The sequence below is a fragment of the Urocampus carinirostris genome, chromosome 9 (genome assembly GCF_059441175.1).
Source record: "Urocampus carinirostris isolate Australia breed hairy pipefish chromosome 9, RoL_Ucar_1.0, whole genome shotgun sequence".
NCBI lineage: Eukaryota > Metazoa > Chordata > Actinopteri > Syngnathiformes > Syngnathidae > Urocampus > Urocampus carinirostris.
Window position 1 is genome coordinate 19429744 of NC_142357.1, and position 14366 is coordinate 19444109.

The 14366-nt window shown below is 42.3% G+C and overlaps 1 protein-coding gene and 1 pseudogene across 1 annotated transcript; both read left to right on the forward strand.

The window, feature by feature from the left end:
* The first annotated feature begins 1683 nt into the window (after positions 1–1683).
* LOC148359527 (uncharacterized) lies at positions 1684–11252 on the forward strand. Its single transcript, XM_088344028.1, has 4 exons — positions 1684–1780; positions 1849–2184; positions 3128–3460; positions 10990–11252. Exons 1-4 carry the CDS (start codon positions 1738–1740, stop codon positions 11070–11072), a joined length of 795 nt encoding a protein of 264 aa, XP_088200154.1. The 5' UTR covers positions 1684–1737; the 3' UTR covers positions 11073–11252.
* A 2761-nt stretch (positions 11253–14013) lies between these two features.
* LOC148359528 (U2 spliceosomal RNA) lies at positions 14014–14151 on the forward strand (annotated as a pseudogene).
* Positions 14152–14366: the final 215 nt, after the last annotated feature.

Here is a 14366-nt window from a genome sequence, read left to right on the forward strand (position 1 = left end):
AATACTTATTAAAGGTTCATTGTCTAATATTTGACCACTAGGTGTTAGTCTATTGTATAGTGCGACCGGAAATTAATCCTAAAAAGCAGAAGGAAGAAGAACTAACAACGGTGAGCCCATTGACCAAACAGTAGCCTTAATTTACCAGGCTAGCCTTGTTAGCCTCACCTTGTTGAGATGTTCGCTAGCCTAATGTCATTGCACACTACTTTTAGTATTCCCTCAAGTATTTAAGTACCGGTAAGTCTATCATATTTGTTGCACATTAATTGAGTACTCATTTATCCTTAGAGAAAATGAGTGATATACGATTAGATCAGTTTGATTTTTCGAAGAAAATTGTTAGCAACCTCTCTAGAAAATTCTTATTTTGACTAGTAATGCATTACAAGGGCGACAGGGCGGCTGAGTGCCGCCAACGCGCTAACCACTCAGCTGCCGTGCAGAGGTCATGGGTTCAAATTCGGCTACCACCCTTCTCGTGCGGAGTTTGCATGTCTCTGTGTGCCCTGCGACTGGTTGACAATTAGTTCAGAGTGTCCCCTGCCCAGTGCCCGAAGATGGCTTGAATGGGCTCCAGCTACCATCTGGGGATAAGCAGTGTAGATAATGAATGGATGGATGCTATATGCAACAAATTGAGCACAGAGAAAATTACCTTTTCTTCCCCGCATCCAAATATGCTGTAATTAAGAGGCAAATAAAAAAAAACCCAGACAAATAAAAGCAAGGTAAAAATATCCTTAAGAAATATTAAAATATATAGGAAGAATAATTATAATAATAATACATTGTATTTCAAAGTGCCTTTCAGGACACCCAATGTTGCTGTACATACAGAAGGACACAACAATAAAGCAAGAGTAAAACAAGCAAGTAATGAAGCGCAAGATGGTCAAGAAAAGGCAAGCCAGAATTTTGGAGGTCAGGCCGCAATGAGTTCCAGAGCTGGGGGGGGAGACCGGTTGAAAGCTCTGCTCCCCATGGAGCTAAGGCGGTATAGTGAGATGGAGGGAGGAACATGATCTGAGTGTGTGGAATGACGTGGGAGTGTGCAGGAGGTCAGAGAGGTAGGGAGGGGCAAGGTTATGCACGTATAAAGTTTAGGATAAAAAATGTGCAACTTATAATAATTAAATAGATGAGTATTGCATTGATTTGGCAGGAGGCGGAGGGGGATCGGAGGGCGTAGGGCAGGGAGATAGTTCGGACTCCTGACAACATGATGGAAGAAGATGTCCTTGAGCCCGCTGGTTTGGCCTCTGAGACTCCACAGTTTTTTCCCTGAAGTCAGCAGGTTATACAGGTTGTGAGGTGGGTGGGTGGGGTCACCTGCCATACTGGTGGCTTTGTGGGGGAGGACACAGTAACACATTAGACCACGAAATAGTTTCCACTTTTCATCCGTCGATTTTTCCGAGAGACCTCAACTATCAGCTAAAAACAGTCTGTCTTGTGTGTGTGTCTGTGACAATTAAACATTCACCCTCCTAAGTTATCTTGAAACATTCTAACAATTACAAAAGCTCTGAACAACACATACATCTAAACTGTCTGTTATGACCTGCTGAACTCTTCTTCAGGCCCACCAATGTACGACACTTTTTAAAAATGGGTCACGAGGAAAACATTTTTAGCGGAAGTCGATTTTCTGCATTTAAGTGTGACAAAACCTAACAAACTCGCACACATCCTCACGACTGAGCGAGAGGACGACATTGTGGGCAACCTAGCGCAATGCAGAGTGGATTGACCGCTGTCATCCTTCTTGCCGCTTTGTGTGAGTGTCGTGTTGCCAGCCAAACGTTTGTAACGTAATTTGACAAACATTTCGTTTTATCTTTTTAGCGGCAACCGAAGCGCTGCAACCAGCGTCTTTGGTGACGGTGGAAGCGGGCCTCGATGTTACGTTTGTGTGTCCGAACTCTGAGAACAAGGGAGATATATTTTACTGGTACAAGATAAAATTGGGATACATGATCGAAACCATTATGGAAGGCTACTTCGGCCAACTCACATTTCGGAATCAGTTTAAGAATGGGAGATTCCACAGTGGCCGCAAAGATCACGTTTATTTCTTGAACATCACCAAAGTTAGTAAAGAAGACGAAGCTACGTACGCTTGCCAGGTCGGCTCCGCGTACAACATGCGCTTCATTGACACCACGCATTTACTTGTCAAAGGTAAAGTCTGGTCATTCCTTTATTGTCCATTGAACCAACATGAATGTCGTGCACAGCTCTAAGTAACAAAACTTAGTAAATCCTAAAACGAGGACATTTAATTAAAATACGCAATTACTTTTCGTCAATATGGGGAATAATTTATTTTTTCCAGTGTATATGAGCAATTCTGAATCAGGGAACTGCAAAGAAATACCCTATTGAAAGAAACTGTTTCTCAATCTTTTGTATTTAACAAATTTGACCTTTTTTCCCACCTGTAATAATAATTCAATAATTTTGATTATTTTAAAGATGTTTTTGATCATATTTTGTTTGAGAAAATAAGATGAAATTTAAAAATAAATAAAGGAAACATACTTGAAATTTGCAAATTTCCCCGCTATGACAGATTGGGTAAGAATTGATTTTTGTATTTCTTAAACCCTTTCTGACTAAGTGTAGTTTTATAACGTCTGCATACTTCTATATAATAAGAATCCAAACCCTTTTAGGTAAAATGGCATGTTTAAAATCATCTTACGTTCATGTCAGCAACTCTGGGGCCACATTTGGCTCTTTGGCAGTCCCTAATTGCTCCCTGGTGCTTTTTCAAAAACGTTTGAGAACAAACAACACAAACATTAACATTTTTCAATGAATATAGATATATACCGTATGTATAAATATATATCACCTGATATTTTTACCTGAACGCCTAAAAAGGTGCACCCAAAGTAAAACTAAAGCTATACTTAAACCATTTGGTGTATCAGCAAAGTTTTGTCATTTTTTTGAAGATAAAAGGCTTATTTAAAGCTTTTAATTTTTTGCAGCAACAAAAGAGATTTTTTTGGGGAGTAATGTTGCTCTTTCAACATTTCGGGTTTCCAAACTCTGACCGGAAGTAACTCGCTTTGGATTGTTGACAAACCTTCTGTAAAGTCTCCGTTGCCTCTCGCAGATCCCACACGCAAGGCAATCAATGTGAAGCAAATTCCGCTCGCAAAATCGATGGAGGTGGGCCAATCGCTGACACTCCAGTGTTCGATCCTCTCGGAGAAGGAGAACATCACCCTGTGTCCAGGCCAGCGCAATGTGGCCTGGTTCAAACCTGGATCTGGAAACTCCTCCCCACACATCCTATACACTGACGGCGATGATGGAAATTCCGGGGGGAGCTGCGTATACCATCTATCTAAACTCATACGTAACTCATCTGAGAGAGGAATGTACTACTGTGCTGTGGCCACATGTGGAGAGATCCTGTTTGGGCAAGGAACTCATGTGGAGACACGTACGTATTTAAGTTTTCATCCAATCTCATAAATATTAAAACAGTTGTTGGGTATTAACACCATCAGCCAGAATTGACAAAATCAAACGGATGGAAGGGCCAAATAAATAATTAGGTTACAAGCCTAGGGTGGAGTGATCAAATGTTAAAAAACTTTAAAATGATGCATGTAGTACAGTGCAGTGTTTCTCAACTGGTGGGGGGGATCCAAAAGTGGGTCGTGGGACCATTTTCTGTGAGTCGGAGACCTTTGCTTCAGCAAAAAAATGCTAAGAAGAACAAATGGAGGGTTACTCTCCTTAACAGTAGAGGGCGACATGCCATGCTCTTCTACCTGTTCGTTCAATCGGCGCATATACAATATCTAATTGTATTGTGATTTTGTTATTTTAGTTTCCATTTCCTGTCCACACTAAAAGATCCAAGGAGGGTTAGCGATGAGGGGGAAGAAAAGTGGAAGAAAATGACAAAAATGATTGAGACAAAGGAAACAATTGCAAAATATGAAAATGGTGTATAGCAGGGGTCGGGAACCTTTTTGACTCAAAGAGCCATAAAAGCAAAAAAATATTAATTTTATTTTGGGAAAGAGCCACACCATATATTATGAGACAAATTTACTAAATTGCTAAACCCGCGCCCCAGACAAAAGCTTAGTCTTCAGCACATTTATTTGTGATGATTTGATAAAAATTATGAAAAGAGAATAATGCCAGAGCCCCTGTTGTCACGGTCGCCTTGGTGACCAGTCTGCCCCGCCCTCTGGGCAACAGCTGAAGCAGTTTCCACTAATTGTGTGTCTGATTTAAGGCTGCATTGTGGGCTCTGCGGTTGCGGGTTCATTAATACTCATTCTTCACAATCCCGGTCTGTTATGCTTGTCCTGTTTTAGTCTGTTATGCCTTGTCATGTTTTAGTCTGTTATGCCTTGTCCTGTTGAGTTCGTGCCGGAGGAACTCTGTATTGTTCTGTTTTGCCCCGGAGTATTGGGCGACTTTTATTTTATTAAATAAAACCTATGGATCGTCAACGCATTTGAGTTCTCCCTTCATGCCTCCTGCCTCCGTTCTGGTCCGGTCACCTTCCACACCACCTCGCCTCGTGACAGAATGAACCCGCCAACAAATAGAACTCAGCGAACGATCCCAGCGCGACTTGGGGAGAGCTGGAGAGCGCAGTTCGGCAGGCGCCTACTGAGTTGGCCTTCCCTGCCCGTTCGAACCACGGCCCCGCCCGTCGTGGCCCTTGCTGTGCCTCGAATGGGGTCCCACGAAGAATTGACGCCTGCCTGCCCGACTCCCGTGCCGATTGCCTGCTATTCCCTCTCCCCTGCGTGCATGTCCGAATCCGACTCCGCTGCCCGTCGGGCCGACTCCGACTCCCAAGCCTGCCTGTTCGACTCCCAAGCCTGCCTGTTCGACTCCCAAGCCTGCCTGTTCGACTCCCAAGCCTGCCTGTTCGACTCCCAAGCCTGCCTGTTCGACTCCCAAGCCTGCCTGTTCGACTCCCAAGCCTGCCTGTTCGACTCCCAAGCCTGCCTGTTCGACTCCCAAGCCTGCCTGTTCGACTCCCAAGCCTGCCTGTTCGACTCCCAAGCCTGCCTGCCCGACTCCCGTGCCGATTGCCTGCTATTCCGTCTCCCCTGCCTGCCAGCCCGACTCCGACTCTGCTGCCCGTCGGGCCGACTCCGACTCCGCTGCCCGTCGGGCCGACTCCGACTCCGCTGCCTGCCAGTCCGACTCCGCTCCTCCTGTTTTGCCGGTTCTGATTTTGACTCTCTTATGTCTTGTCTGTTCTGATTTTGACTCTCTCATGTCTTGTCTGTTTTGATTTTGACCCTCTCATGTCTTGCCTGTTCTGATTCCGCCTGTCCTGTCTGAATCTCCACTCTGAACCCAAACCCCCTGAGTCTGACTCTTCTGAACCCGAACCCCCTGAGTCTGACTCTTCTGAACCCGAACACCCTGAGTCTGACTCTTCTGAACCTGAACTCCCTGAGTCTGACTCTTCTGAACCTGAACCCCCTGAGTGCGACTCTTCTGAACCTGAACCCCCTGAGTGCGACTCTTCTGAACCTGAACCCCCTGAGTGCGACTCTTCTGAACCTGAACCCCCTGAGTGCGACTCTTCTGAACCTGAACCCCCTGAGTGCGACTCTTCTGAACCTGAACCCCCTGAGTGCGACTCTTCTGAACCTGAACCCCCTGAGTGCGACTCTTCTGAACCTGAACCCCCTGAGTGCGACTCTTCTGAACCTGAACCCCCTGAGTGCGACTCTTCTGAACCTGAACCCCCTGAGTGCGACTCTTCTGCATCGGCCTGACCTGAGTGCGACTCTTCTGCATCGGCCTGACCTGAGTGCGACTCTTCTGCATCGGCCTGACCTGAGTGCGACTCTTCTGCATCGGCCTGACCTGAGTGCGACTCTTCTGTAGAGGCCTGTCCTGTTTACCCGTTCTGATTTTGCCTGTTCTGATTTTGCCTGTCCTGTTCTCGTCAGTTCTGCCTGTCTGTTATCCCCTGTCCAGCTTGCCCGCCGGACCCCCCCCTGCCGAGCGCCGATTCCGATCCGCCCGACGCAGATGGCGCCTGTCTCTCCCCGTTCCTGCGTGTTCGGAGGAGGGAGCGGGGTTGCCCCAATCGTGAGCGTCGAACCATTCCGGGGCGTGAGGTTGTAATTTTTTCTTTTTTGGGACCTCGGGAGCTGTCCCTTAAGAGGGGGGCTCTGTCACGGTCGCCTTGGTGACCAGTCTGCCCCGCCCTCTGGGCAACAGCTGAAGCAGTTTCCACTAATTGTGTGTCTGATTTAAGGCTGCATTGTGGGCTCTGCGGTTGCGGGTTCATTAATACTCATTCTTCACAATCCCGGTCTGTTATGCTTGTCCTGTTTTAGTCTGTTATGCCTTGTCATGTTTTAGTCTGTTATGCCTTGTCCTGTTGAGTTCGTGCCGGAGGAACTCTGTATTGTTCTGTTTTGCCCCGGAGTATTGGGCGACTTTTATTTTATTAAATAAAACCTATGGATCGTCAACGCATTTGAGTTCTCCCTTCATGCCTCCTGCCTCCGTTCTGGTCCGGTCACCTTCCACACCACCTCGCCTCGTGACACCTGTCCCAAATTCAACAAACAGACCACTTTAAACTTGTCTCTTTCTTGCAATTACTCAAGATCGGTTAAACTCCCTTTGACCCTTTTTTTCATACATATTGGTTTCAAAACCAGATGCAAGCATTTATTTTGTAAAAACGTCACAACATTCTGAGAATAGGGAGCCTTATGTGCTTACCTTTGGCGAGAGATGGGAGGGAGTGCTTGCACTTTTTGCATAGCTCCGCCCATCCCTCCCACTCACCCAATCAAATGACTAAGTTCTCTTCCGGTGTTTTGGCGTATTTACAGTTCTGTGGATTCATCATAAAGTATCTGAACACTGAACACAGATTATATAGTAAACTTTTAAATAAAGGATTCTTTAGCGTTGTACAGCCAAAACGAGTTTTTTTCCCCCTATTTTTGTGTGACACCTTGACTGTAATTTGTAGTGAAAAACGTGCCCTATATATACTGCGAAGTGTTTCCTCCAAGTTTAGCTTTAGCTTGGCTTTACGTGTACCTGAATAGGATAGATAATCCCGGTTTTGTACAAGGTGGAGACATTTTGCATGCAATCAAATTGGTCTCTGAGCCACAGATACTCATAGAAAGAGCCATATATGGCTCGCGAGCCATAGGTTCCCGACCCCTGGTGTATAGTCTGCGTTTGAAGCGCTGCTGAAAGGTACTGTAAAAGGTTTAAAAATGTTATATTTTAAACTTTTTACCAGTATATTAATATTCATCAAATACATAATGAAATAATTATCTATGTTTAGTTAAACACTTTATTAACATTTTCAATTTATTTTAGTATGTGGCTATTTTAAAGACTTTATAGGAGGTTGCTTATATGCAAGTATGTATAATACTCTCAGTCTTTTTGTTTTCCTGTTTTTTTGAAAGAAAGGTGAATATATTCTATAATCTTTGCTTCAAACTAGACAATAATTCTGTTGAATCGATTTAAGAAGTGGAATTTATTTCTTGATTTGGTTCGCAGCTTGTCGTTTGGGTGGAATGGTGGGTCCTGACATAAGACCAGTTAAGAAACAATGGTCTGGTGAACTTCATTGCACCTAGTAACAAGTATATTCCAATAAGCTCTCTTCCTAATGGCTCTGTTAGTACCGGTAATATTTATTTAAGAACATGAATATTAAATGAAAGAAGCTGGTATTATTCAGGTACCATCAGTAGCCTGTATTTTATATTCAAGCTGAAGTGGGATTAAATCACTTACATAATGGAACACAATTTAACCTACAATAAATAAAGTAGTAACTTACAGTGAAAACAAAAACACAACAATTCCCGGTGTATAATACAATAATAAACCATGATCATCTCAGGGGGCGAATAAAATTCTTCGGGGGGCGTCCATAAGTGTTTGAATATCTATTTAGAGTCAGCAAGGTGCAAATACAAATCATGCTTGCATTAAATTAGCATTTTTGGGATAATCCAAATTTTAATTAGATAAAAATAATATTTAATGACTTGTTTAAGTGGACAAACTCAACAAACTATAACTATTACTAATTAAAAGCTGGTATTAAAGGGACCTTGTTTTACCACTAGATGTCGCTGTGTTGTGTAGTACAACCGAAAACAAGTGCTAAAAAAGCACAAGGAAGAATACAGACTACGGAGTTTTAAAGAAATCAAACCGCACCATTTTTCTTTTCATCTTTTTTGCCCAGCTTTTTTAAGGATGTTGGGTACCCGTAGCAGCAAGATGGTGGACAATTATGACAGTTACTTCTAGGTGAGGCACATTATTTAAAATAAATACAAATTTCTACTAGTATATTAAAAACGCAAGTTCATGTATTTCTAAATCAATATTTTTAATGAATGATCTTGCTTTACCACTAGGAGGCACTGGATAATACACACTGTCGCTTTAAAATCATCTTCAACCTTAAATTTTAAGATACATCTGCAAAAGATACATATTAAAATTGAGGATTTCTCAAAATGTAAACTAGGAAAATAAGTTATACTTTCCTCTTCCACTGGAAGATAATTTTGCATATATTGAATCATAATTGTGTTATTTTACAATTTATTTTCGGTAAAAAAAAAAAAAAAGACAATTCTAAAACGTGTAAAATAATTTACAAGACCACAATACTCAAAAACACGTTTCTTTTAAAACTGGACCAATATTGAGCAAACTTATCAGTCTTATTATCAGGAAAATAATTCAATAGTTGCAATAGAAAAAACAAATCACTGACATGGCCGAAAAAGACTTTTTGTTTGTGTTGATCTCTTTCCTGATTGAGTCGGCCTGCCTTACTTCCTGTTGTGGTCTGACTTTGCCGCCATCGCAAGTTCCTGAATTAGCTTCTCATGTTTGCATCAAAGACATGGGTTTACCCACAAACAAGGCAATAGGAAAGAAACTTTGAAGATAGACTAATTCATTCATTAGTCAGGTTTTTTGGATAATAATGAAAATATTTACAGTTACCCGGAGACCCCAGTGGCAGCTATCTTGGAAAAAAAAGATTAGGAAAATACGGGATTCATACACCTTGCTGTTGTGGCCGCTTAGTTGATTTCTTTTTAAGCTGACAACTTAAAAGTGTAACAAAACGTACTGTGTACACCCAGAGGACCTCCAAAACTCACACACCACCTTTAGACCTTGAAAACTGAAGTCTTTGCTGATGTTTGCCCTATCTTTCGATGCTTTTATTTATATTCAAAAGAAGCAGCGGACAGAATGTATTTAAAGGTTAAGTTAAGAAAACAAAAGCTTTATTTTCTATGCTTCAGTTTATTCATTGCTTTCTTGCTTTGCTAATCAAATGATAAATAATATGTAGTTTCATTTATATGTGACTGTGCCTCACCAGACACCAACCTCACTGCACGTCACCGTAAAAATGCAAATGCTGTCATCTTACTATGGTTGCAAAAGAGCTAATTCAACACCTCTACTTTCTTAAATCTTCCACGCAATTACACAAAGATGTAGATGAAAAAATTGACTCATCGTCACCCTGCAAAATCCATTTTATTATCTTGACCAAAACCGTCGTCTGAATGATCTAATCTATGGAATTAAAATCAAGAGCTTGGACATGCAAGGGCTGTGAAAAGCACAAATGATAATTCTGAAGTTAAAACAAAAATAGTCACCGAACAAGTAATATACAGTGAAAAAAATAAGATTCTAAGAAAGGGGAGGAATCTGCCCGGAACTACATGACAGGAGTTGTCAATGACCTGAAAAGAGCTGGGACCACCGTTTCCAAGGTCACTGTTCGTAATACACTAAGACGGCATGATTTGAAATAATGCATGGCACGAAAGGGTTCCCTGCTTAAACTAGCACATGTAAGGCCCGTCTTAAGTTTGCATATGACCATTTTGATGATACAGAGAAGTCACGGGAGAAAGTTTTGTGGTATGATGAGACCAAAATATAACTTTTTGGTCATAATTCAACTGAGTGTGTTTTGAGGAAGAGGAATGAAGAGTACAATCTGAAGAACACCATCCCTACTGTGAAGCTTGGTGGTTAGCATCATGCTTTGGGCGTGTTTTTCTGCACATGGGACAGGATGAGTGCACTGCATTAAAGAGGGGATGACTGGGGCAGTGTATCGTGAGATTTTGGGGGACAACCTCCTTCCCTCAGTCAGAGAATTGAAGATGGGCCGTGGCTAGGTGACAACGATTCGAAGCACACAGCCAGGAAAACCAAGGAGTGGCTCCGTAAAAAGCATATAAAGGTTCTAGCATGGCCCAGCCAGTCACCAGACCTGAACCCAATCAAAAATCTTTGGAGGGAGCTCAAACTGTGTTTCTCAGAGACAGCCCAGAAACCTGACTGATGTAGGGAAGGTCTGTGAGGAGTGGGCCAAGATCCCTCCTGCAGTGTGTGCAAACCTGGTGAAAGACTACAGGAAAGATTTGACCTCTGTAATAGCAAACAAAGGCTGCCATAACAAATATTAACATTCATTTTTTTAAGTGTTCAAATACTTATTTACAGCTATATCAGGCAAATAAAGCGTTAAAATATCATGGGTTGTGATTTCTGGATTTTTTAGTTTATCTCTCTCAAGGTGGACATGCACTTACGATGTAAATTTCAGACCCCCTCGATGATTTCTAAATGGGAGAAAAAGCAAAACAGCAGGGTGGTAAAATACTTATTTTATTCACTGTATCAACTCCAAGAGCTAGACATACACATCAACCTGAAAAATGTTGATTTTTGCTACCAGCTTACTGAAAATAAAAGAACTCCAAATGTTTTGCTACATGTAACTAATAGACTAATAAACTGAAAAGAAAAATGATAAAGTACAGTTAAAAAAATTCCCCAACAAATCACAATCATCTAAAAATGACTGTTTTGTAAAATGTCTGTCAGACCGTGCCACATGTTGTTTCAGGTTCTTTTCTGTTTCAGGGCAAGATGTGAAAACGGTGGGCTTGGTCCTCGGTGCTCTGCTGGCCGCCTCTGTGATTGTCCTTGCTGTTGTGGCCGCTTAGTTGATTTCTTTTTAAGCTGACAACTTAAAAGTGTAACAAAACGTACTGTGTACACCCAGAGGACCTCCAAAACTCACACACCACCTTTAGACCTTGAAAACTGAAGTCTTTGCTTATGTTTGCAGGCAAAAAAAGAAGATTGGCCACAATATTTGTTAAAAATAAACAAAGGAAATACAATAGATTTGTCATTGTTTCACGATTTCATGAAAAGCAAATATAAATATGTAATTGTCAAAAAGAACTATATACAGTATTTTGCACACTATAAGATGCACCAGAACATAACGCGCATTAAATTGAGACTTAAGGGCTTTAGACACATACGGCATATACGGCTTGCGAAACTATTTGGCCCCCTTGAACTTTGGGACCTTTTGCCACATTTCAGACTTCAAACATCAAGATGTAAAACTGTAATTAATACCTTATGAAGAACAACAATAAGTGGGACCCAATCATGAAGTGTAACACACTTTATTGGATATTTGAAACTTTTTTAACAGATAAAAAAACAAAAAGTGGGTGTACAATATTATTCAGCCCCTTTACTTTCAGTGCAGCAAACTCTCTCCAGAAGTTCAGCGAGGTTCTCTGAATGATTCAGTGTTGATCTGAATGACTAACGATGATAAATGGAATCCACCTGTGTGTCATCAAGTCTCTGTATAAATGCACCCGCACTGTGATAATCTCAGAGGTTAGTTTAAAGCGCAGAGAGCATTATGAAGAACGAGGAACACACCAGGAAGGTCCAAGATACTGTTGTGGAGAAGTTTATAGCTAGATTTGGATACAAAAAAGATTTCCCAAGCTTTAAACATCCCAAGGAGCACTGATCAACCAATAATATTGAAATGGAAGGAGTATCACACCACTGCAAATCTGCCAAGTTTGGGCCGTCCCCCTAAACTTTCTGCCCATACAAAGAGAAAACTGATCAGAGATGCAGCCAAGAGGCCCATGATCACTCAGGATGAACTGCAGAGGTCTACAGCTGAGGTGGGAGAATCTGTCCATAGGGCAACAATCAGTAGTATACTGCACACATCTGGCCTTTATGGAAGAGTGGCAAGAAGGGAGCCATTTCTTAAAGATATCCATAAAAAAATGCCGTTTAAAGTTTTCCACAAGCCACCTGGGAGACCCACCAAACAATTGAAAGAAGGTGCTCTGGTCAGATGAGACCAAAATCGAACTTTTTGGCAACAATGCAAGACGTTATGTTTGGCGTAAAAGCAGCATTACTCATCACCCTCAACACACCATCCCCACAGTCAAACATGGTGGTGGCAGCATCATGGTTTGGGTCTGCTTTTCTTCAGCAGGGACAGGGAAAATTGTTAAAATTGATGGGAAGATGGATTGAGCCAAATACAGGGCCATTCTGGAAGAAAACCTGATGGAGTCCGCAAAAGACCTGAGACTGGGACGGAGATTTGTCTTCCAATAAGACAATGATCCAAAACGTAAAGCAAAAGCTACAATGGAATGGTTCACCAAAAACATATCAAGGTGTTAGAATGGCCAAGTCAAAGACCACACCTCAATCCCATAGAGAATCTTTGGAAAGAACGGAAAACTGCTGTTCACAAACGCTTTCCATTCAATATAACTGAGCTCGAGCTGTTTTGCAAAGAGGAATAGGCAAAAATATCTGTTTCTCGATGTGCAAAACTGATAGAGACATACCCCAAGCGACTTACAGCTGTAATCGCAGCAAAAGGTGGCGCTACAAAGTAGTAACTCATTGTGGCTGAATAATTTTGCACACCCACTTTTTCTTTTTTTATTTGTTAAAAAAGTTTAAAATATCCAATTAAATGTGTTCCACTTCATGATTGTGTCCCACGTATTGTTGATTCTTCACAGGAAATTACAGTTTTATATCTTAATGTTTGAAGTCGGCGCAGTGGTTAGCGCGTGTACGGCACAGTTCTGAGGTCGTGGGAACCTCCTGCGTGGATTCAAATCCAGCTCCCGGCCTTACTGTGCGGAGTTTGTATGTTCTCCCCGTGCTTGGGTGGGTTTCCTCCGGGCACTCCGGTTTCCTCCCACATTCCAAAGACATACATTTCAGGTGAATAGGCCGGTCCAAATTGACCCTAGGTGTGACTCAGCGAGTGAGTTGTCTGTCCCCGTTTGCCCTGCGACTGGCTGGCAACCAGTTCAGGGTGTCCCTTGCCCAATGCCCGATGATTGCTGGCACGGGCTCCAGCACCCCCGCGACCCTACTGAGGATGAGCGGTGCAGCTGATGAGATGAGATGAGATGAGATGTTTGAAGTCTGAAATGTGGCAAAAGGTCACAAAGTTCAAGGAGCCAAAAAGTTTCACAAGCCACTGTAATAGTGCAATGATTAATAAGTCGATAAGTGTCGCTGATTAAAATCGCTAATTATTATTTGCAACGGAAATAGAACATTTATCGCAGCGCTAAGGGTGCCAAAACTCTACCTGTAGATAATTAGTGGTACAGATGACATACGTAAAGGCATTAAACCTTATTTCATGATGTCAGTATTATTACTCACAGCTTCAGAAACACTGATTTGTTTATTGCATTCTTAATGGTTAACTGTTGTGTCAATAACTTCCCAGAATTCACTATCCAAATCAGTATTTCTGGCATCTTGAGTAAAAGTAGTGTGAAAATGAGATAAGTTCTAATGCCTTTACATACGTCACCTGTTTCATCGGAGGTCTAGAGATAAAGTGTCGACAGATGGATTGGCATGCGATGTTCAGGTCGGTGCATTTGCAATAATCACAGCAAGGCTTTAAGGCTAGGACCTTAGCTTGGCCTTTTGGCTCAGAGTAAGAGTCCCGGCTCCTAGGCTTTGCAGCGTATCATGAACTGACCGATAACGGATAATGAATAATGAATAAAGAAGATGGAACAATAACCCTTGAAAAATCCCCCCCCACTGTCAGACCTAGATATAGCCTATACGTTTCTGAAATAGGCATATTGTCACATAAGTTTGATTTTTGCAATCCAGAGATGGAATAAGGGCTTGCTCTGTCCACTCCACGCATCGGCCCGGTATTGCAGTACCTCCGGGAACGGTGCATTCGCACTGCTCGCTGCATGGCTCTGTGGCTAGGACCTTGACTCAGCCTCTTGCCTGAGAGCAAGAGTCTCGGCCCCTTAGCTTTGTAGCGTATCATGATTTGACCGCTAACGGATAATGGATAATTGATAAAGAATATAGAACAATAAACTTTACAACAATCACCCCCCCCCCCCCCACACCCTCACTGCCACGACCTGGGTTCGAATCCCGTCGCATAT